The sequence below is a fragment of the Centropristis striata genome, chromosome 6 (assembly GCF_030273125.1).
Source record: "Centropristis striata isolate RG_2023a ecotype Rhode Island chromosome 6, C.striata_1.0, whole genome shotgun sequence".
In the NCBI taxonomy this organism is placed as follows: Eukaryota; Metazoa; Chordata; class Actinopteri; order Perciformes; family Serranidae; genus Centropristis; species Centropristis striata.
In genome coordinates, this window is record NC_081522.1 from 12,805,817 (window position 1) to 12,827,026 (window position 21,210).

General features: G+C 39.5%; 2 protein-coding genes and 1 non-coding gene across 5 annotated transcripts in view; all 3 read left to right on the top strand.

The window, feature by feature from the left end:
* Positions 1-576: 576 nt before the first annotated feature.
* Positions 577-9,046, top strand: malt3 (MALT paracaspase 3). The gene is made up of 15 exons (XM_059334459.1): positions 577-681; positions 940-1,013; positions 1,298-1,425; positions 1,776-1,914; positions 2,088-2,263; positions 2,405-2,501; positions 2,978-3,013; positions 3,114-3,317; positions 4,537-4,714; positions 4,913-4,987; positions 5,136-5,263; positions 6,501-6,650; positions 7,228-7,382; positions 8,055-8,171; positions 8,295-9,046. Exons 2-15 carry the CDS (start codon positions 971-973, stop codon positions 8,619-8,621), a joined length of 1,953 nt encoding a protein of 650 aa, XP_059190442.1. The 5' UTR covers positions 577-681; positions 940-970; the 3' UTR covers positions 8,622-9,046.
* A 60-nt stretch (positions 9,047-9,106) lies between these two features.
* LOC131972753 (FERM domain-containing protein 5) overlaps positions 9,107-21,210 on the top strand; it is a 63,770-nt gene continuing 51,666 nt past the window's right edge. For 2 of the 3 annotated variants that reach the window (XM_059334462.1, XM_059334461.1), the window contains exon 1: positions 11,224-11,512. In XM_059334462.1, the coding sequence (XP_059190445.1) occupies positions 11,411-11,512 (102 nt within the window). In that variant the 5' untranslated portion in view covers positions 11,224-11,410. Of the gene's footprint in view, positions 9,525-11,223; positions 11,513-21,210 lie in introns of those variants that run through there. The other variant, XM_059334460.1, reaches the window with a different exon arrangement.
* On the top strand, positions 9,952-10,023 carry trnah-gug (transfer RNA histidin (anticodon GUG)). Its single transcript has one exon. It is a non-coding gene; the product is annotated as a tRNA-His (tRNA).

Below are 21,210 nucleotides of genomic sequence, written 5' to 3' on the forward strand. Positions count from 1 at the left end.
GATATTATCAAGACATAATTATGCTGTATTACAATATGCTACACTTCTACAGCAAGATACTGTGCTCCCTATTTTATACACATTATGAATTTGCAGCCTGTGGACTGTGATGCTGGGCAGTAGGCTATATACATGTGAAAGGCTGTTTTTGTTTATATAAGTCAAGAATAGAATAATTCATCTTCACTAGGTCAATTTTATTTTCATGTGTGTAGAACAGCCCGTGATTATTCTATATATGTCTTTCCAGCGAAAACACAACGGGTTTGTCCTGTTTTAAGTCCCTGAACACAGCCTGTGATTGTACACTACCTGAAAAGGGGCCAAATTCCGTTTTACCGTAATGTCTAAAAAGCGGCTCCATTTGCATTTACTTTACAATATTCAAATCAACTTAACTTGTGCAAATTTATTCTGTTTCATTTTTTTCGATTGAGGTGTGTAATTATTTAAGAATCATAATAAATCTCTATATTTTCCCTCTGTATTATAGGTGAGAGATTCCCTAAATTATATGAGGTGCTTCTATATTGTAGACTTTACGGTAATGTGTTTGTACGCTGCCTCGTTCCGGGAAAGGGATGAGTTTCTGTCGATATAATTGAAGTTATGAAGACTATGAAGACGACATACTCTGGCTGAGGTCCGACACCTGCACAACTGCTACGAGGCTGACAGCAGGTATACACTACCTCATGTGTGTTTAATATATTTTGAACACATTTTGATGTCTAAATCAGCGTCATAACTGTATCTAAAGTATTGTTCACTGCGGTGTAACTTCACTAGAAATACGAAGTTAGGGGCTGCGGCTAAACAGTACATTATTACCGTTTCCTCATGCTATTCCTTTGGTTGTTTTTTTCTTTTTCTTTTGGTACCATAGGGAGTTGTATAATATAAAAATACTAATTTTAAACTTGATTTAACTTCCTACAGTCTGTTGACAGAAGAAGAAAATGCACCGATCATGACTGGATCCCGCAACAAACCCTGTGGAATAATGATCAGCGGTATGTAAACTCAAGCTCTGACTTCTAAAAAATATATAGATTTCACACGTCTGAGATTCCCACTTGCTTTGTTTCCATCGCCTTGTTTTCTCATTGTGAAATAGTTATGTTGTACATCATGTTAAATAATATAGCATTTTTCTATTCTGTTATATTCTTTCCTTTGTTTTTTTTTATTTCCTCTTAATATGTTTACTGTAGACTATGCATCAAACAACAAAGAAAATGCTTTGCAAGTGAAAACCTACTTGGCATTATATCTGATTCTGATTCTTCTGTTTCAGAATTGGTCATAGTGCGCCATCCTTTTTCTGTGTGTGTACCTGTGAACCATAATGTGACCCTTAGTGTCCGTGCTGAGGGCACAGGTATCCTCAACTACCAGTGGTTCACTGATGATAATGAAAATGAGGTGAGTGTATTTTCCTTGAGCCTATGTAAAGCAGTTAGAAAAATTATAATATATCAGTCTTTTGGAGGTTTTAAAACATACTCTGGTGTTTTTAATGTGGAAAATGTGAAAATTGTGCTGTGAATTTCGCTCTATGCTTCTACAGTACATGTATATTCTGGTGCACAGCTGTCTTGGTCTTAGTGAAACCACCAGTTTAAATAAAGGATGCAATTTGACAACTGAAACAAGTTGAACGTCATATTGAGACAATTTTTGACACAGTCTAGAAGATCTTAATCTTTTCTCCTACCATGAACTCCTACCATTTCTGTACTGACTTATCATTTTCATTTTGTTTTGTTTTGAAGGTGCCTGGAGCCACTCAAGCAGACTTGACCTTCAAAGCTAAAAAAACTCAGCGCTATGTGTGCCGAGTGAACGACCACCTTTGCAACTGCATGTTCACCGACTGGGTGAAAGTGAAGGTGTTGGACATTGATAAAACAGGTATGTATTGTGTTTATGTTTATCATGTGGATTTACCTGGTGCTTGTGTTATAATTTGTTGTTCTGTTTATTGCAACATAGCCTCTGCCTTTCAGTTAGCAATGAATTAGTTTTATGCATATTGCAAGTTTATCACTGTAGGTTTAAATCTTTATTGCTTTCTTTTTCATCAGGGTTACCAGTACACTGGCAGGGTGAGCTACACATCGCTGTCAACCCTAAACCCCAAACAGTCCGACAGGGTAACAAACTAACTCTCAGCTGTGCTGCCTTTGGCATCCCGGCTCCACACTATCAGTGGTACAGAAATGGACAGGCACTGCTGGACAAGACTAGTGGCACGATGCAGGTAAGGAAGGAGTGTTTACTTTTCTCAGTGCCTGGTTAATATTTTGCCAATGTTTTGATTTATGAATGGGTAATCTTACACGTGGGCAAATAGCAGAAAAAAAACCAGTGGTAGTAATATTATCTATTGTGGTCCCTGCAGATTGACCGTGCAACAGCCGAACATGGAGGCACATACCTGTGTTCAATATCTAACGTGCTAGGAGAGACATGGACTGAAGCAGTTGATGTTGAGATTGGTAAGTCATGACTGAAACTACTTTTATCAACTCGGATAAAGTCTGTCTTTTCCCAGTTTTATCACTGTATTTTCCTCAGACTTTTCTTCCTCCATTTCCAATGAAAAGGCTGTGAAGCAAATTATTTTTTTAACACTCCCTTCATTCCCCTGATTTAGCACTTAGAAGTTATTTCCATTATGCTACAGGTACTTTCCCATTTCTACAGAATAAGAAGGAAGTTAGACTCCAAATAGTACTTGATCCGAGCCTTAGACGCACAACAGGAAAGTGATGTAAAGTGAAACTAGTTCTTGCAGCATTTCTCTTGTTTGTGTCTTTGTGTTGTGGCGTTTACAGTGCAAAAACGCAGAAGCACAAAATGCAGAAAAATAGCTCATAAATCTTACTGCCCTATGTGTCTTTTGAATGTCATATTACTTTTGATCCAATATTTGTTTGTAAAGCTGATTTCGTGCTTTTTTTATATCCTCTAGTGCAAACTGATCAACTTCCTCCTGCAGTGCTCACAGGTATGCTTTATGGAAACAAACTGACTGTCAACCTATGCTATTTTAAGTGGAAGTTCCTTGTGTTGCTATAATTAGAATTCTACTTTGATCTTTGTTTTAGCCACTGATAAAGTTGCCCTACTTATTGGCAACCTGAATTACTCCCACCACCCTGACTTGATGGCCCCAGTTATGGATGTGCATGAGCTGTCCAACCTCCTGCAGCAGCTTGGCTTTAGAGTTGTTTCCCTGCTGGATCTCACCAAGGAGGAGATGCAGGCCGCTATCGACAAGTTCATTCAGCTCCTTGACAGAGGAGTTTATGGTGAGTATGATTTGCCTATCATCATTTCCCTCCCTAAATAAGCTACATTTATCAGTCAATTCATGAGTTCAACTGTGGTTCTTAGAGAAATGCTGACAATGTAATTTCAGGATTTCTGTGGAATGTGAAATATAACATTATAACTTTCTCCCTCGTGTTCTGCTGCTGTTATCTGTTGTTGTCCACGTGTCATGGATCATGAATCTCTGTGTGGTTTATAGTACCAGTATCTTGCTCTACTCGTGTGTATAGTTGAGTGGGCAGATAAGGTAAAAAGAAGCACAGGCCCTTTTTAACTTGCTATATATGGCACTTCCTGTGTGCTTGTAACACTCTGAGAGAGATTTAAAGTGTCAGTGTTTTGAAGAGGGTCATTCACAGTCAGGCAGACAGTAATCTGTCTTTCTGCGTGTGATAATATGTCGTACAGTGTTAAATGAAAAAGAAAGGTGATGTTGAGTGTACAGCTACCACAACTAGTCATATTGTTCAGGAAAACTAGGCCGCTACTGTTGTTAAAAAGCAGGCTGATACATAAGTACATATTAATGACAGAGTTGTAATCTGAAATTATGCTGATAATAAAACAATGACATAAGAGAACTGTCATGCTGTATCAGAATGATACCATCTATAGCTATTCTCTATTTCTCTTGCTAATAATGAAACAAAGATGGGAAATTGAGAAAGTTTTGAAACAGATCATACCGTATAGAAATCAGGCGACTTTACCTTCCGAGTATGATCTTTATGTAAGTACTGTACTGTACTTCTTAAGAAATGTCCTGTTTTTATTCAAGTACCTCCTTTTAGGCAACTATTAATACACATTTGTAATTCAATCAAATTATATGGATAATTATACATTTTACAATACATAATTTATTGAATTTGAAATTACTTTCAAATCCACTTGAAACATAATTTTGATGTACTTGAGGTTGAGACAAAGGTGAAAGTCTATTTAAAAAAAATGCAGCAACAGTTAAAAAAAGTTGTGCTTAATGGCACTTAAGCACATCTTAATGGTGTCTCAGCCAAATAGTCTTAATTGTATTTTATTATGTCTTTAATAGCAGTCATGATGAAAAAGCACACTTTTAGTATATTAATCATGAGGATACTTAAATTAAGCAAACTTAATTGATTATGAGTGTTTGGTGCAAAATATGATTATTTTAGGTGGTAACTTAATGTGCATTTTTATCGCTCTTGACAGGTCTGTTCTACTATGCGGGTCATGGGTATGAGCGTGCTGGGAGGAATTACTTGGTCGCTGTTGATGCTCCACAACCGTACCGACCTGAAAACTGTGTCTGTGTGCAGAGGGTCATGCTCAGTATGCAGGAGAGACGGACTGCACTCAGTGTAATCCTGCTGGATACCTGCAGAAAATGGTAGGTGTAGTTATTCATTTCTGTGTTCCCTCAGAGAAGACACAGATGTTCACATTTATTTGTAAACTGATAGTTATTCATATTGTATTATACAAATGTAAACTTTCATATATTGTACATATCCCTTGATTTTGTCATATAATGCAAGTTATCTGTTTTTATTTTGATTCCATCTGACAACTGGATTTTAATTTTAAGGTACAACCAGGATTGCATACCTTCATGCATCATGCCATTGGGACCCAGTGGGAACACTGTTTACGGTTATGCCACGTATGTACTTTTTTTTTTTACTTGTTTATAATATTTTAGTACAAATAATACAGACCCTAATACCTGGAAAGTTAAGTATAATAAATAACGTACAATAAAAATTTTGTGATCTTTTTTTTAAAAATACAATTTCCTTTTAACCATCCAGATGTGAAGATGCTGAGGCATTTGAGGTCCAGGACGGGGGGAAAAGTACTGGAATCTTCACAAAGTACTTGAATGCGCACATCCTACAGACCGAGAAAGTCACACATGTCTTGGAGAAGGTGTCTGAGGGTAAGTATTTCACAATAATGCTGTAACTAGGGTAGGTGTAATTTTTCAACCACAATGGATTTTTTCAGTACGTGAGGGGGCATGTGTGCACTCATGTAAACAAATTAATGGCTGATACTAAAATCACTGTTCTGGCAAATTGGGGGTAAACAGATCAGAAGGGAGCAGTTTGTTCGATGTGCGCTGGCTAGATGGACCACAGACAGTTTTATAATCATTGGCAACTTGTTTTAGTGTTGTTTACTCAAGACTTGTAAGTGAAGATTGGCTGCCTGTCTGGGGTGGGGAGTTATTAAGTTGTCTTGTCTTGATAGCATGTTTGTCCGTTTGATGGGTCCCTGGTAGAATAATTTTTTGAGGTACCATAAGTATGTGACCTCATTCTCTGGAAATTCACTCTGTTGGCATGAGAACAGCAAGAAACCTGAGAGCTGCAGAGTGCAAGACAGCTGCTCTGCCGTTTGGGCACCCCCTGCCACTGCTCTCAAGGGTTCACACGACGCCCTGCTGACAGCACTCTGTGTCTGTGTGTATGTGGACATATTTAGATGAACAAAAAAAAACGTTTTCCCCCCTGTTTTATCCTTTTTTACTTTTCTGACTTTTTATCTGAAATTACATTGCCACAATATGGGCAGTAACATAAAAATCCCCATATGTTTTTTTTATATATCTGATCATCCTGTCTGGGATTTATTTAGAGATGGAAAAAGAGCTGTACATAATGAGCTGCTGGTTGGTCATCTGTTATAGCGAAGACAGCTCGCCCCAAATATTTCTGATGCCAAATCTTCTCAAAAGCCAAGCATAAATCTATATTAAAGTATTTGATTAATTTAACCTTTGAATTTTTTCACATGAATGCATGTATTGAATCTAATAAAGACCGGTTTTCCAAAAACTAATTTAGTCAAGTCAATTACTGTGAATGTTAACTAGTCATGTTTCAGTTTCCCTAAGTTCCTGAAAGTCAGCCATGTGAATCTGATGAACTTTTTCTCCCTGCTATTGCCAAACACAGGCAGCCCCAGAACCAAAGAGTATGACTGCATTGTCTGTCATAGGTGATCATAAGGTTTTAGTTGTTAAATTAAGTGTTGATTATCTGTATATTGGTCATAGTCGACTGAGTAAAATATGAGGGCAAACACCCTGGAAATTTGTATGTTAAGTTGCTGTAGAGTGTTGTCTTGAGCTCTTAGGTATTTTATTTACCTGATTTTTCTCTCAACACCAGATCTAGGCAGAGACCCTCTGGTCACAGGCAAGCAGCAGGTGGAGATCAAACACACCCTGAAGGAACCAAGATCCCTTGCAGACCCAGTTCGGACCACCGGCCACACAAGGGAGCTACACCTGCGAGACGCCTGCTGGAGACAAGCAAACGGTGAGTCAAGGGAAATTTCCCTGAGTCTACATGTCTTTTCCTGTGTTTTTTTTAATCTACAGGTGAAATTGGATTAGTAAAATACATCCATTCTAAATATAGCTTGTTTTCCATCACTACAATTCCACCTTGTCACCTTGAGCGTGTGAAAGAGATTGTTCTGATTACTTTTACCAACACCTCCTACACTACAGCATGTGACAAACCAAGTGCAGACACTGTGGTTTATTGTGATATTTTCAGCACCATTCAAAATCGCTACTCATTGTTATCGACAAATCAAAACAGGGAACTGGTTCGTTTTAACCACAAGCATTTTCCTGCTTCATGGAAGGAAGTTGGCTCATGACACTATGACACTATAACTTCCTCAAATCTACTTTACCCCTTTTTATAATGGAACCATGAGCTAATCTGACACATCAGGTCTCTTTCAGACTGGATGAAAGATAAAGAGTCTGCAGCTTAAATTAACAGACGTGCTGAAAGTCCCTGATGCGGTTAATCAGGGGTAAAATGAAGTAGGCCTTGTTATCTTAGTCATCTTTTAAAAGAATACTTTCATATCTCTTTTCAGAGCTACCACGGAAGAAGCGGCTGAAATTTTCATGTGGAGTAGAAGTGGAAGTCAGCTTCTCAGCTTTGTTCTCCAATGTCTTGGTGGCTTTTGCCACTGTAAAGACGACAGGCCCCCGAACCCAGGACTGCACTGTCACTCTGAGCAGCATACCTGTAAATGTTTATCTTTACCTAATAATATCCTGTCATGTTTTGTTGTTATCCATGTAGGAGTCAAATATTATATATATATATATATATATATATATATATATAAAGTGACATTCTTGAGGCAAAAGCCCTTTTGGATTTAACACACACACAAAAGACACTAAAGATGGTATAGAGAAATGTCAGCATAACTGCATTTGTTATTTGTTTTTTTGGCACTTCACGTCTGACTTTTTCCTTTATGTGTTGGTAAACTCAACATTGGATTTAAAAAATGCAAGTGATATCTACATCATAAATTCCATGTTGCTCACCGTAGAACACTGTCAGTTTCCATGAGTCTGCAGGGATTTCTCAGTGATGACCATTCACCCCCACGTTTCACATGTATGAGGAAGTTCTGCCCATATATAGACTTCCAGTCAGCTGTAGACAAAGACAAAGCAGGAAGTAGTGCTAGTAATCTTCTCTTAGTGTAATACATGCGTGCTTATAAATGCAAAATCTTGGCCCATACTGACGTCTAGTGGAAGATTTATGAAGGCATCAGTGTTATAGTGCATTTCTAGCAATGAGTGTAAATGTAGGGTGTGTTTATTAAGATAAATGTTTTAACATGGTTGGTTTAAAAATTCTGATAATGCTAACAAAATCTTTTATGCTCTCAATCCTTAGCCAATGGAAGACATATTTTCCGGCCCTGGCAGGTCAGAGGAAATGGACTCCCTACTACTTAAGAAATCTGACAATCCGGACTGTACTCTGCGACTTTGTTCTCTTCAAAAGCTTACAGTAAGTATAAGGTCAATGATATGTATCCCAGTTCTATTCCCATGAAGTGCTTTTAAAAAAACTGATTTACAAGAAAGTCTGTACAATAAATGTAAAATTTTGTTTACCATTTGCCTTCGTCAGGAATCGCTTGTCATCAAGGTGGATCTGAACTATACTCACATGGACAGTAAGCTACGCCAGACAGAAAGCAAACAGGTGGACATAGGAAAGCCTCTGGTGGCATCCTGCAGACTGCACAGAAGGAATCACGCAACAACGACCAGAAGACAAGAAAGTGCTCCTGCTCAAAGTATGGGCAACAGACCTCAGTTGCATCAGACTCTGGCTGGTATATGTCGCCCCTTCACCAGAATGGCAGTGTGTGCTGCTATAGCTGCAGTAACAAGGAGCAATGAACCTGAAGAGAACGATGAAAATGAACTGCAAGACTTTATTCGCCGACATTAGAAATTTTCGTTACTGTTGTAAATACTACTTTGAAAAAATGATGCTTGTTTCTGATGTGATTAGAAATGACTCTACTTGTCTGTGTTTGATGATGATGAATGAGTGAGTGAATGACTGAGGCTAGTGTTTGGTTTGCTTTTATTTCTGAGCTCAACACTGAAGAAACATTAACACTTACTTTTGCTAACCACTGATTTTATCATACATTGTATAATACTTGCAAGCCGGCTAGCCTAATTTATCAAAAGATTAGACCATTACTGTTAATAATTTATCTAATAAAGACCACTACTTTCTTCACTTTTTTGATCGTCAATCTTTTGAAACATGCCAGTCTGTAAGCTATCTTGCTGTTAAATCAACTGTTTAAATGGATAACAAAGTGTGTGCTTTAATAAACCACGTTAATTAACAATTTAACAAAACTCACATATGATTTATTATTATTATTTTACAATCTGACAGAGTTAAGTGAAAAAGTCTGACCTTAGTGCATGACCAAAGGACTTAATTTCCAGGGTTATTATGTGGACAAAAATACCTGGAAAAGATGAACATTAAAAACATGGCAGGATTAGTTATGGTAAGTAGGACAGCCTGATGTTTAACTTAGGTCAAGCGAGCCGTCACTCGCTTCTCTGTAGTCAAACCAGCCGTCCCTATATAATGTAGTGCCCGTATTGTGATGATTACAGTAAATTCATTGAAACTGCTCCAAGCGAGCTGACATGAAGGATAAACACTTAATTCTTTCTCACTTTTTTCCCAGTATAAAACTCTTACTCTGAGACTGAAAACTGAAAACCGCACGTCGACACAACAATTACATTTTCGGCGCGACACAATTTGATTATTTCACGTGGTGTGTTGATGTAACGTTAATACTTCATCTCCTCTCTACAGGTAAGAGTTTTATACTGAATAAAGTGAGGAAGAATGACAGGAAAGTGTTTATCCTTCATGTCAGCTCGCTTGGAGCAGTTTCATATTATATAGGGACGGATGGTTTGACTACGGAGAAGCAATTGACGGCTCACTTGACCGCAGTGATGTTTACTACTGCTAGCTTAAATATGAAATGTTTGCTAGGCACAATCTAAGTCTTCAGCTTTTTAGGTCCAGCAGTAGCTAACGTTCGCTAATTTAAGTTGGTAGCAGTAGCTAAACTTTGGCTAACTGTTACCGTTATTTTTCTAAACGATGTAACTTTTTTACTCTTATCTCACTTTAGCCCTTAACGTTGCAATATTAAGTTTCTAAATAACATCAGTATTCTGTTTTTTTTCTTATACACAAAATTAGCCCCTGCACCACCAGTCCCCGTTAGCTCGCCGTGATCGTATAGTGGTTAGTACTCTGCGTTGTGGCCGCAGCAACCCCGGTTCGAATCCGGGTCACGGCAGGTATACGAAGGGGTATACCTTTTGGCTTGTTGTTATTTTAATGCTACAATATTTCTCACGCCGACACACAATTCTACCCATTTCATTTTAAATATTTTAGGACGCTAAGCAAACCATGGATTTCCATGAAAAAATAAAATAACGGTTTCCATTTGTGAACTATTTGGTCAACTCAGCTGTGAGTAATACATTGATGTGTAAATTTAAGTTATTTTTTCTGGAGATCCTTCACCATATCCGCGACCCCAGGGTCTTCATACCAATCCGGGATTATCATACACGGGGGGCACTTGGCACTGATGGCTGTTTAGACCGCACTAGCTACAACTGACCTGCAGGTGGCAGTATAATACATTCAATATTCACTTAAATTGACCCAGGAAGACGTATGATAAATAATGCCTCTTTTTTTCAGAAGGGCCTACCGGTATCTTAAGTTTGAAAAAAACTATTGACATTGAAACAAGCTTACTTCAGTGCTTGACACCTGAAGTAAATGATTTTAAGTATGTCTGCCATGGTTTTGGTTGACAGCCAGCTAATAAACCAACAAGACACTACAAATCTTTTTTTCAATTATTATTATTCTTTTTTTAATTATTATTTTTAATATAGGAATTGTTTCTGAAACTGCTCAAAGTATTAAATAATTAATGGGGCATTGTATGTAGATTATATAGAATGCTGTAGGCTTACCTACAGCATTTTCTAAGGGGATATATATTGTATTCAGATATACATCACATTCATAATAAGCCTATTCAATAATACCTCTCAGCCCATAATAGCATGAATTTGTTGCATTTTATCATCACAGCTTTATGTTAAAAATTGGGTAAGGCTCTGCAGTCATCACCTACCAGTGATTTTGCACGATAAATAAAATATGACTATATTTGTAATTGTAAGTCTGTGGAAGATGTTAAGCAAAAATAAGCGATTTTTAAAATATTTTCTGGACCTAGCTGTGTGTCAGTGGGCTACAAATTGCGGCGTAAGAAAAACAATTTTGGACATTAAAGCGCAGAGAATAGCCACACACTCCCGTTGGTTCACTTTGACGTCAGTTTTCACTGGGACCCGCCCGCTTGCTCAAGTGGCAGCAGTGAATGGTGAGAGATAATCCTCGGCTCTACCACAGACACACAACAGGGCTGAGCTGCCTCTGGATCTGGATGCGGGCATCCTTGGATTCTGCTCTTTGCACGGGCCCACTGCACGAGAACTTAACGGGACAACAATGGTGCACGCCTCGGCGGCTCAATCCGTGGCTGCTGGTCGTTTAGGGGACCGGGGATTGTGGTCAATGTGACATTCACTAGTGCGCTGGTGTTGAGTTTTATTGTTCTGGTCCTCCTAGACGCAGAGCAGCGATTCTCTGAGAAGATGTTGAGCCGATTCATGAGTGGCAGCATCAGGAATCTTGAGCGGGAATACAGCTGCACCGTCAGACTGCTGGATGATACGGAATATACGTGCACCATTCAGGTTAGTCACCTGTCGACTACAGTTTATCCACTCCGCAGAGCACTGAATAGCGATGCAATTGTGTCTGACCTGGCAGACAGAAAAGCGAGTGTGTGAGCAGAGGGACAAGTGCCTGCATGTCCCGCTGCTGGTGTCCACCAAGAGACAACATAGACCCCGAATTGAGTTATTTTTATATTTTACAAATTACACAAGGCAGATGTATTTCCTTCATGTGCCCCACTTTTACCAGAATACATGAGTGAATTTAGTGGCAGGCTTTCTGGAGCATTGTAGGACATACATGGCAGTTCCCTCAAGCTCAGGTTGACGGGGTGTCAAAATCACATTATCCTCTGAAATTCATGACAGAAAGGGCGTTCTGGCATAATTATTTTCCTTATGTGTCAGTTTGGCTTGAGGAGATGTTACATGCTGGATTAATGCTTGTTGGTATTAGTTATCATCATTTAGTGTTGTTGCTCATGCAGTTTTTCCTTGAACCTCTGGCATCAATAATGCACATTGGGTATCCCATTGCTGCTCTGGAGAACATGCCTACTAAGTTACACAATGTGGCTCTTGCAGATTCACACTAGTAGAAGCTAAAATATTCTATGTGATGAAGGCTTTTATGTGCTACAACATTATGTGCATATATGACATTTTCTACCATAAAATTGTGATTTACCACAGTGAAAAACAAAGTATTGTTAGTGTCAGCTGAAAGATATTGGTTGTAAAGATGAAAACAGAACTAGGCCCTGATATTAAAAACGTCTTCTTCTGCCTTTTGTCTCACCACTACAAGCATTGCTTTGATGATTGTGCAGTTTTGTATTCATGCTGATTTCAGAAAAAGTAGGTGAGAAGGGCCTGTCACATCAATTACAACACAAAATCGTTCCCTTTAAGGTTTTGCTGTGCAGTTGTAGGAAAGGGGTGTGAGGAAATCCATGGAGAATTCTTTGACTAGTCAGCAACATGTAGACACATTAAAGCCGCTCCACGACATACCAAGAAATAATTTAACCTGCACTGTGGAACAATGAAAAATTAATAGGACATGCATGATTCTTGTCACTTTGATAAGTGTTATCAGCGGCAGGCTTTACTGCAATCGCTCCTCTTCTCTCCCACGAGCAAGCGTGAAATAGATCCTGCAATTACTGTAGGATCGTGACTGTGTGCCCAGGTTGTAAACAGACCTGCATTTCTGCTTGGAGAGCTGAGCCAGAGATGGAGCAGGGCCAGATGGACTGTGAAGCCAGCAGGTGTGCTGTTTGCAGCAGAGTCGTGTGGTCTGGGTGGCTGACGTCAGCAGGCTGTAAGAAGGGGAGTGGAGTGAAAGAGAAGAATGCTCTGGCTCTGCTGTGACTGTCTGGCATCCTGACTATCTTTCTGTCTAACCTGGCTGTGGGAGGGAGCAGGCGGATCCACCTGACTAACCACACTGCTGGAGAGTATTCCTCATTTAGTTCAAACTTTGCTCTTCCTTCCCTCCTTCCCTCTGGCCTGCTGAAAAAAAAACAAAATCACCCAGGATACCTAGAGTAGGGAATGCAAGTAAGAGGCATAACTAGGTCATATATTCTCACATGATCTCTCTGCCTCTCTATGTTTTTATGTCTCTCCCTCTTTTCTTTTTCACCTTTCTACCCTGCTTTCCAGTGTACTGAAAATGTATTCCCACTAGACCTGTTTCTATTACACTCTGATCACTTCCCTAAACTGTTTTAATGGCTCTAAATTAGTCTAGTCTCCTTCCTTTGTCCGACACTGAACGAGATATCAGTAACAGGTACATCCCCATGGTGTATACATTTATAAAGCCACCTTCGGCAGAAACGTCCTTAGCAGAAATTAGAACCACAAAATGTGCCGAGCACTGAGGGCTTTGAAAAGAAGAGCAGAAAATGTGTCCATCTTTTTAAAGCAGTGGCAGCTGTAATGCAAGAACTTAAGGTTTGCTTTAATGAATTATGGATCTTTCCACTATGTTTGGAGGAGGAGAAAAGTGAGCACTCGTCATTACACAGCCCTGTAGATTTAGCTCTCATCTAGTTGCAGGTTGATGGAAGTGCCTGAAATCCACTGTTGCCCTCAGGCCTCTTCTGCTCTCTGGTTTTAATGCAATGTTGCAGCCGAGAGTCAGACTTTAGCAGTGCCTCACATCTGTGTCATGTCTGAGTAACGGCTAAATCACATATAAAAACTGTATAAATACAGCATGTGCTCTAATTTGTTTGTGGGTTTTCTGCTCCTGAAGCAAAACTTAAACACTGTTCTAATTTAGTTCTATCAGATGCAATATTGATGAGACGTCTAAATGCAGACTGTTTATCCTGGGTTTGCCTTAAGAGTTTTGTCTCCCAGTTGTGCATATAGGGAAGACCCAAATATGCCACTGTGTACAAATGTCAGTTTCTGGATCTCCTTTTTTTTTTTAAAGTGCCTTTTTTCTGTTGTCACAGTAAAACAATTAAAAAGATATTGTGAGTTTTGTGTGGGGAGAGGAGGCAGAAAGAGTGTGAAAAGACAGACACAGGGACACCTTTTTATCTCTGAGAGGGTTGTTCGGCTTTTATTTTCAATAGAAAGAGTAGGCCTGTTGTCCTGACAATTTGCATTTTCGGGTATTTTTGGTGATAATTATTTCTTTATATGGTTACAAAGAAAAAGTGTGATGATTTAGGACACGGATCATACTTATTTTCTCCTTCACTAGCGCAAATCTGTTACGCACTGCGAAAACCTCTAGTGTTTTGTCGTTGTGCTTCTAATTAATAACAGATTTTATTGAATGGCTGTCAGCACCCTGATCTGGACCACTCTATTCCAGATACAGAGTTAATTACGGCTTACCCCTTGTGAAACCTGTGATTTCCCTTGGTTTACTAATAACTGTTTTGTTTGAGGAAACAAGAACCACAATCTTTCAGGTCACTAATCAACTCAAAAACAACTGGAATAGCACTCAGAGCAAAGGCCTCCACCAAGACCTTTCACATGCTCCTCGAGTAGTCCCAGTTTTTCTTACGACTTTTCTGTGTTTGTGAGCTTTAAGTGGTTTTGTGGATACAACATCATGAAAATGTGTTGTATTGTATTGCTTACAGCGTTTAAACAACATATGAAAAGCTTTTCCAAGTGCTTATGCAAGAATGACAAAAGAAATGGATCAGGTGGGCCATGAAATGTGGACCAAAAACTTTCGGAATTGTTTTTTCAGGGGCGTCTAATTTTCCTAGTCTCGAACACATTTTCTGATTATTTCAATCCATCATGAATGCAGCACAAATGCGCAACAATAATTAAAGTAAAAAATATTCGTATATCCGCATCATGATTCCGATCTGCTTCAAAATTTAATGGGTTCTTCCTTGGCCTATGTTTCACCTTTCCACCAAATTTCATGAAAATCCGGCCAGTAGTTTTTCCAAAGTCTGGCTGGCATCAGACAGACAGACAAAACAAGCTGTAAACTGTTTGCAGAGGTAAAAATGTAAATAAATGGGGTATGTTTTGAAGTCTGCACTAAGGAAATAAAAGAGTGAGTGTAGGACTTTCCACCCTTTCACTGCTGCTGTGACCAAAATTAGGGCTCAATAAGTAGTCTGCTGACATCTTAGTGAGTAGACTGCCGGGGGATGGGAGCCTGTGTGTGTGTGTGTGTGTGTGTGTGTGTGTGTCTGTAATCAGGGGTGCTTTACGTTGAAGCATGGTGCCAGAGTCTCAGCTGTTGCTACGGTGACACCACAGTTACCCTAACAAAATGTGAGATCCCTCACTGGTCAGGATTCCCCGTCCAAAAGCCCTGACAAAAAAAACAAAACGGCTGTTAGCACTCACAGGAAGGTAATTTATTTCCTGAATGCCATTGGAGGGCAGTTGTGGTGAGGTGACTGATGCCATGCCCACGCCAGCCGGGACTGTCTTCTTGGTACTGTACTACTGTTCCCCTGACACACATTCAGTGTTGTAACTCCTGTGATGTCGTTTTCGTCATAGATTCTCTGTGATTGTTGTTAAAGCTCAAGTAAGATGTGTTGGGGAATTGACAAGTGGGATGGATGTCATTTAAAGAGGTTTGATGCAAATACAGATACTAAACCAAAGTTTTGGTACAAATAGACCTTTTTTTTTTACAGACGACCTTTTGACATGTCACAGTTGACAAAAACACAGGTGTAAATAATATAATGAATGAGGGTTCCATTTAGCTGCAGATTCAGGGTCCTAGTGTCATTTTAGATAGAACAGAGCCATTGTGAATGTTATTTGTACTATGGCAAGTGAAAATGTTCCAAAGTTATTGTAATCGCAAGCAACAAATGTATAAAAAAACAGCAGTTATAAATGGGGTTTTCTCATATGATTCTTGTTTAAATGTTGACAATAAACTTACTTAAATTACTTAAAGTTGACAAATTATGGCCTAAGTCAAGAACTTTGTGGTCAAAGAATAACCCCTCCAGAAAATGTCAAATCTGACTTCTAATGGCAAGTTTTGGTACTTTTGGACAGTTGTCAACTCAGAGCTATGTGCACATTTTGGTCGCTACCAAATAAGTATCAAGGTCCACAACCAAGCTCTAAGTCTAATTGATTTTCACTGTATTTTGTTTCTTGTAAGCTGCTTGTGTTTTGTATCTGTATTGGAATATATTCTTATAAAAACAATTTGGAATTTTTTTTTTGGCAAAGTCATTGTTACTCACAGCCTTCAGTGGATCAGTGAATAGCCAGCTCAAAGCAAAGATGTTTATATATAGTTGTGATAGCTGCAGTGTCCAGCTTGATACTGCAGAGATCCCTGGTGACTTCAGGTCTTTGCTGACTTGTCAGGACCTTCACAAGTGTCCTGCACCGAGGTCTACTCAGCATGTCACCCAGGGTTGAAAGACTGCATCCTTCTGTGTGCGACTGCGTGCAGGTGTGTGTTCAGAGCTCCCAGTGTCTGCCACACTGTTGCTATGCCTTATATGAATGATTAAAATGTGTGCTAGGTCTAAATGTTTCATGAGGAGTAACCTCAGGAGAACGTCACTTGTGTTTACCAGCATCACTGCACACCGGCATCACGATTGGCTGAACCTGTGGCGCATGGTTGGTTGTGATTAAGGATTACATCACTGTAGCGTCTATCGCCACAGTGGAGCAGGGCCCCAGCTTGCAGCCCAATCCAAACTGTCTCATGAGGATTTGACATGTTGGAACCGCCACTTGCCAGACATACCTTATCAGTCATGTCTTGTTGATAATGGAAGGACTGGTGCATCCTGTCAAGGTTGCAAAGGGCTGCTGCTCTGTTGCTGCCTTTGGATGTGGTCCTTAATCTTTACCCTTGTCTGTCATTGCAATCGCACACACTCTTCCCACTCCTATATTCCAGTGGATTATAAATAAGATATTAAACATTGCCTGACCTGCATTAGCTTACTGGGATTCATGAAAGAGCTTAGCCAAAGATGAGATGTCAAATGTCTCTTTGGCTTTGCACTCATTAAAACCTCACAAACATAAACACTCGATTTGTTGATCCATATTAAGATGCTGAGGCCACTAAATGTGGTTGCAGAGCTTGTTTGGGTTTGTCTCACCAAATGGCCCTCTCATATTCCCCAGTGTCTCTTTGTGTGTGTGTGTGTGTGTGTGTGTGTGTGTGTGTATGTGTGTGTGGGCTGGATAGAGAGCAGGCAGGCAGTCTGTCAGTTTGTCGGCAGCAGTCTGCTGAGCCCTACATTGTGCTGTCTGGGATGTATTGTGTGACAAAGGGAAACACCAAGGGGCCTGAGGTTATGCTCCACCTGGAAGCATGAATATTAAACCTCCTACCAGAGCAATATATTCCTGTGGTGACTGCTCTGCTAATAAGAGAAGAGGACAAGAGCAGAGCAGTGTTGATGATCTTGCTTCCCTATCAGGCCAAGGTTCACTTTAACTGGAGATAGCCTGCAGCCATAGTAAAGCAAACAGATTGCACAGCTTGTTGGTGATATTTATATACTCCAGTGGTACCCGTGGTGCAGAGAAACTCTTGGTGGGAATTGTGAAAGTGAGAGCCTGATTTAAAAGGGAAAAACAGTAGAGTTAAGCTTTGATCAACTGCAGATAATGAAGGGTGTTTGTAACCTGCAGTTATGATGCACAAGAGTGATACACTTCCTCAAGCCAGAGTGGTTAATCAGATAAGAGCTGTCTTCAAACACTGACCTCAAAACTTTGTGAGCACAATTTGGTATCAAGCAGAATTTTAATTGCAATATTATTATCAGGCTCAGCATTTACAGTTTCACAACAAAGTAACAGCCTTGGTTGATACTGGGTTATGTTTTATAATGAGACACAATTTGGTGCAGAGCAATTTTTGTTGTGTAACAGCCCTAATGTTTTTGTTTTGGGACCATAGCATGCTCAATGGCAGCTTTGCAGACAGCTGCTAATGGAGGGCACAGAAATGTAATTCTATATCAGCTGTGATATAACTAATACATTTTCAGCCTTATTTATGCTGTCTACGCATATACATTTAGAAGAAGGAGATGGCAAATCTTTTGCAGATTTTGTCTTAACTACATTTTTAGGGATTTGGATGATTTACACAGAAGAGATCCCCAAACAGACTATGTTATTTGGGAAGATTCTACACAAAAAGGTACCAGCGATTGTTTTGTTTTCTGTGTTCCTTAAACATTTTTTTAGAGGACAAATGTCACTGCACTTGTATCTATAGTCAGACTTTACTGTTTGTCCTCTTCTCTGTACTCCGTCCTCACCACTCTGGTCCTGTTTGTCTTTGGGCCACAGGGCTCTCTGCTGTAGAAAAGAATCCAGCCTTTGTCTCGCTCTGTACTTCAAGGCCCTGTGCCTCTGCAGACTAATGAGGAAACACAAGCATATGCTCGTACTACCGCACTCACAGTGAAAACAGCAGAACTGCACTTCTTGTTGAAGTTGTAGCACAACAGCAGGGTTAAAATGTATCCATTTGTGTGCACTTAGATTTATATTCTACTATATGCGACCACAGAAACTGCACATATTTCATCTGTTTCAGTCCAACAATGCCGTTACTTGTGAATAATCCTTGGTCACGCTCTCAAACACAAAAGTTGCTTTGTGATGTAAATTGATAATAATGTGGGTGTCATCAGCTCTCAGGACAGGTGCTACGCTGAAATCAGATGTGGTGTGACAGCCGTGACACTCTGTTGAAAGTCAGAGAATAGAGTGAGGTAGAGGGATCAATTTAATCTTCAACTCTCAGTTCGGTCTTCATTTTGTCACTTTAATTGATGTCCGACAAGGGAGCATTTTTTAAGAGAAAAAGTGAGCTGTTTTTATGACACATATTTCTCCTTTCGCTCCTTTGTCCTCCTGCTATTTCTCTCTTTCATCCCGCCCTCATCTGCTCCACGGGCCACCTCTTTCCCTCCGTCTGTACCATCAGGCTTGTGGTTCTGCTGCACACATCCTCACCGCGGGGTTTCTTGAGCTAATGATTGCCGTCCCTCCCCTCCTTTTTTCCATCTCCCTTTTTCCTCCATTCATGCCTCAGTGTCTTGTGTCTTATTTTCTCCTCAGCAGTTTACCTACTCAGAGTGCTCTGTGGGGTCTTGTCAAACAGTAGATGACTGGCTTTTGTTATCATTTATATATCAAAATATTGAAATGTTTTTTAAGGGCATATAACAACTAGTTTCTTCTCTATTCCAAGTGTGCCATTATAGATGTTTAAGGGGTATTCAAAGATTGACTGTTTTATTTTTACAGGGTTCAGCTAAACAGCAGCTCAATTCACTGATCCTCTGGGATTTACCTTCACCGACTGAAGTATAATTTACAGTATTAATCTGACTGCAATGTTGACTTTGTATTGGCTGGATAACATCACACATAATCTAGTCAAACTGAGAGCTGTCAGGTCCTACAGACCTTATTTTTAAAGCTTATTTTCTGCTTATATAAACAGTGCTTAACAGCTGTATTGTATATGTGCATTGTTCAGTTTGAAAAGAAGTTAACTACACCAGACAGTAAGTCATGTATAAATAAATCATAAAGCATAGAGGGTTGAGAAGTTCAGCAGGGCACTAAATAGTTCTCATAAATTCCATGTGTAATGTTTAATGTAATATGACGATTGTTTCCACATGCATCAGCTCCTGGGATCTGACAAATGGCTTGTGTCCTGAGATTTGACGCACAATATTATTTTTGCCAAGAGTGGGGCGATAAATGAGAAGCATCATGTCAGCAAAAGCTCATCATCTATGGAAGAGGTTATTCAAGTTACAGCTTGGTGCAGTGGTGATTTGGATGAAGGAGTATGAAACTATAACAATCTATCCACTGCAGCTGAAGAGGACAATGGAAGTGTCCGTTCATGCAGCTAAAAACAAGAATGTAAAATTACTGACAGTTTGTAATTGCAGAACTTAAAAAATCTAAAAAGTTTAAACATGGGTTGTACTGATCCATCTTTTTCTCTGCCAAAAATCTGTACACCGCTTGAATTGCTCAGTGGGATTATTTTTATTGCTGTGGCACAAAAAACGCCAGCTGTGACTGAATTAATGTATCTGATAGTGGAAACTCTGAATTTTAAAATAACGAAGAAATTGTATTTAATGTGAATCGGATTTGGCCTTGGCAGATACCAGTTAACTTAATATGGTCAGTAACGGCACTGATAACATCTCTAATCTATCAGATTAATGCTTCGGCGCCTAGTGTAAACAAGTACAAATGTTCACACAAATCCATCTGAAATGACATGCTGAAGTTAAAGTTATAATTTTTATTGTAAACACTGAGAATTGTTGCTCATATCTAATGTGGGCCTTGTTTTGTTGGCACACATATAGCTTTTGAATGCCAAATTATGATCATTTTAACACCAGTGCATGCCTAAAACAATAACAATGATAATACCCTTGACAATAATTTGTAATGAGATGAAGGAAGAAGAACAGCACTTTATCCCTTCCTAATATGTTCCACTAAATATTCTTAAGGATAAAGTAAAAGTTATCTCCTCTGAAGCAACGGCAGACGGCAGGTTGGTGCTGTTTACCAGGAGGAAGGAGGCTGATTTTGAGCATCGTTGTAAAAGAGCACACTAAGGAAAGCCATCTGCACTCTCGCAAATGAGTTTCTACCTCTTAAAGAAATACAAGATCCTCTGATCTTTGGACAGATGTGTCTAGGAGCCTGTGAAGAGGGCTACTTGAGCTGCAGCCTTGGCTCTGTGAGTCTCACTCCTGCTCTCCTTTACTGTCTTTTACCTCTCAGTTCAAAAGAGTGAAAATACATACAGTGTCTCTCAGGTGTGCCTCGGCACACAGTCGAACAAATCCGCTTATGAAAATGAGAAAGGCAGAGAGCTGAGGAGCTTGAAGAGAGCCGTGTGTATTGGTGCAACAAGACGTTAAGACGAGGCGGGCTGGTTGTTTTTGGTATTTAGAGTTGAAAAATCACCCTTTGAATGTTTAATTCATCAAGTCTAATATGCCACCCACACTGGTTAATTTTCCTCCTGAGAAGGAGTTGGGTTTTCCGCTGGGTGCATAGATGACAGGCCGAGCAGCTTTATGAGAGTCATTATTTGTGTTTGTTAGCGCTGTATGCTTGCACTGTGTGTGTCTGTGTGCATATAGTATATTTGAATGTCATATCATCCATCAGCCGATGTTTCATTCCATCTTAGAATCAAA